At 38.2% G+C, this 2100-nt stretch overlaps 1 protein-coding gene across 1 annotated transcript; it reads left to right on the top strand.

Moving 5' to 3' along the window:
• The first annotated feature begins 325 nt into the window (after positions 1–325).
• On the top strand, positions 326–1399 carry LOC107058732 (E3 ubiquitin-protein ligase UPL5-like). The gene has a single exon (XM_015304796.1). The coding sequence runs from the start codon at positions 326–328 to the stop codon at positions 1397–1399; it is 1074 nt and encodes a 357-aa protein (XP_015160282.1).
• The last annotated feature ends 701 nt before the right edge of the window (positions 1400–2100 follow it).

Below are 2100 nucleotides of genomic sequence, written 5' to 3'. Positions count from 1 at the left end.
TACAGTTGCATCAGTTCACCGGAAAATTCAGTCGATCATCGGAATTCGACCGATCCAATTGACCTCCAGTGTACCAGCAATTGAATAACGTTTAATCTACCGCGGGAAAAAGCTTCAGTTAGCCCAACAATTATCGGAATATGGTATACAAGATGACATTACCCTACAACTCGTCGGGAGAATGCGCAACTCGCGCCATCCTTACACGTGGAAGCTAATAAATGACTTAAATTCGCCTATTCATGACCTCTGCAACTGCAATGACAACATATATATTAATGTTAATGTCACCCGTATGATGAAGATGCTTACCAATTTTCTCGAAATGACCCCAAAAGATGGCGTAGATAAATCGGAGGAATATATCCAGATATTTATTCACTCCTCTGTTCCTGCGGCTCTGGTAAAACTTTATGTATCTCTTTCTGTAACTAAGAAACAACCTGCTCATGAATGTATTCATCAATTTGTAGATTCAGGTAAGACACTTTTCGTCAACCCTGTAACCGTATATAGGCTGTTTGCTCCTATATTGTTTGAGTTCTGTAAGATTCTTAGAGGGGCTGTGGGTGTTGATGATGCATTGTATATATTTTGCCGGAGTAGTTTAGCTGCAATGATGGAGTGGTATGTCCATAATGTCAAGTATGTGTTAAGATTGCATGATGTTTTCCCTTTTGTTCATGAGATGACAACAAGGTTATCGTGTGCTTTAGAATTGAGTGTGCAATCGACTGAGTTTATAGAGTTATCAAAAAGCAATGTGCACGAGTTTATTAAGTTTATGCATCTGGTAAAGAGTGCAATACGGCATCAAGAAGCATTCGACATTCTGGTCAGTTTCCCTTCCTTGATGCAAGGTGGAGCAGGAAATGAAAGATTGGAGATTGAAGGCGTGCATCGTGGTTTTTTGGACTTGCTGGAAAAATTAGAGTTATGTCTAAAGAAACTGGAAAGCCAGTTGGGTTTGATAAACAAAGAAAGAGGTGAGCCTATTGTAAGCTGTTGGTCCCAGTATCTTTTGATTCTAAAGAAGTTAGAAAGCATTTCAAAGTTGTATAAGGGTTTGGAGGAAATGTTTTGGGAGAAGATGAGGCAAAGAAGGGTTGAATTGTGCTTTCTGATAGTTAGACTGTCAAAAAAGTCTATAGATTATCAGTGGATTATTGAGCACAAGGAGGTAACACATTTTAAGATAAGGCAACGTTTTGCCTTGAAGATGCTTCGAGAAGGGAGGCACAAGAACGAGGAGTTTTACGAGATGCTCATTTGCAGGTCTCGTTTTTTTGAAGAATCATTTGAGTACATTGGACATGCGAGTCCTAGGTCGCTGCGAGGCCAGTTATTTATGCAATTTGAGAATGAAGAAGCTACGGGGCCTGGTGTGTTGAGGGAGTAGTTTTCCTTGGTATGGCAAGCCATTTTCAACCTTCAGAATGCTCTATTTGTTTCATGCCCAAATGAAGGCAGAAGGTTTTTCCCAAATCCAGGTAAGATTTTGTTGGCATTTTGTTCTCATATATCCCTTCTGTCAGTTTTTTGATCTAAAGTTGTCGAGTATGAAAGATGTTTCTTATTTGATTTTTCCTCAAAAATAGATAAATAGTATGAGATAGAGGTTGAATCTTTGTGAGTATGAGTATACGTATTATCTCTCTTTATGTAAACCATGTAAGGTTGCTTGATGTTGCTGTTCATACCCTCATAGCATTCTTTGAGGTTCGTCTCTTTCATGAAACCCATGTCTGAGGGTTTTACTAATTCGTTGCTACATAAGTAATTCCAAAGTGCATTAAATCTATTTAAAGTAATGGTAAGACAAATGGAACTTGTATAACTAAAGATAAAGGAATGAGGACACATATTGGAGGTTTATGGAAGGAACTACAGAGACATGCACTATTCATTATTCAAGGGTTGAGGATAGGGAAAAAAAGATCTTGATATGGAAAGATAATACCTGCTAAAAATGGAATTTCAGTTTGCTTAGCATCTTTTCATGTATCAAATTGCTGCCACACTCCCCTTATCAGATTTCTTTAACTATGTAGCCGACCCAAAAGAAGGAAGAAACAATTAGGACAACTTTTAGCACAACTG

The sequence above is a fragment of the Solanum tuberosum genome, unplaced genomic scaffold (assembly GCF_000226075.1).
Source record: "Solanum tuberosum cultivar DM 1-3 516 R44 unplaced genomic scaffold, SolTub_3.0 scf00621, whole genome shotgun sequence".
NCBI lineage: Eukaryota > Viridiplantae > Streptophyta > Magnoliopsida > Solanales > Solanaceae > Solanum > Solanum tuberosum.
The sequence above is the reverse complement of the archived record's forward strand: the minus strand, read 5'-3'. Positions and strand labels throughout refer to the sequence as shown.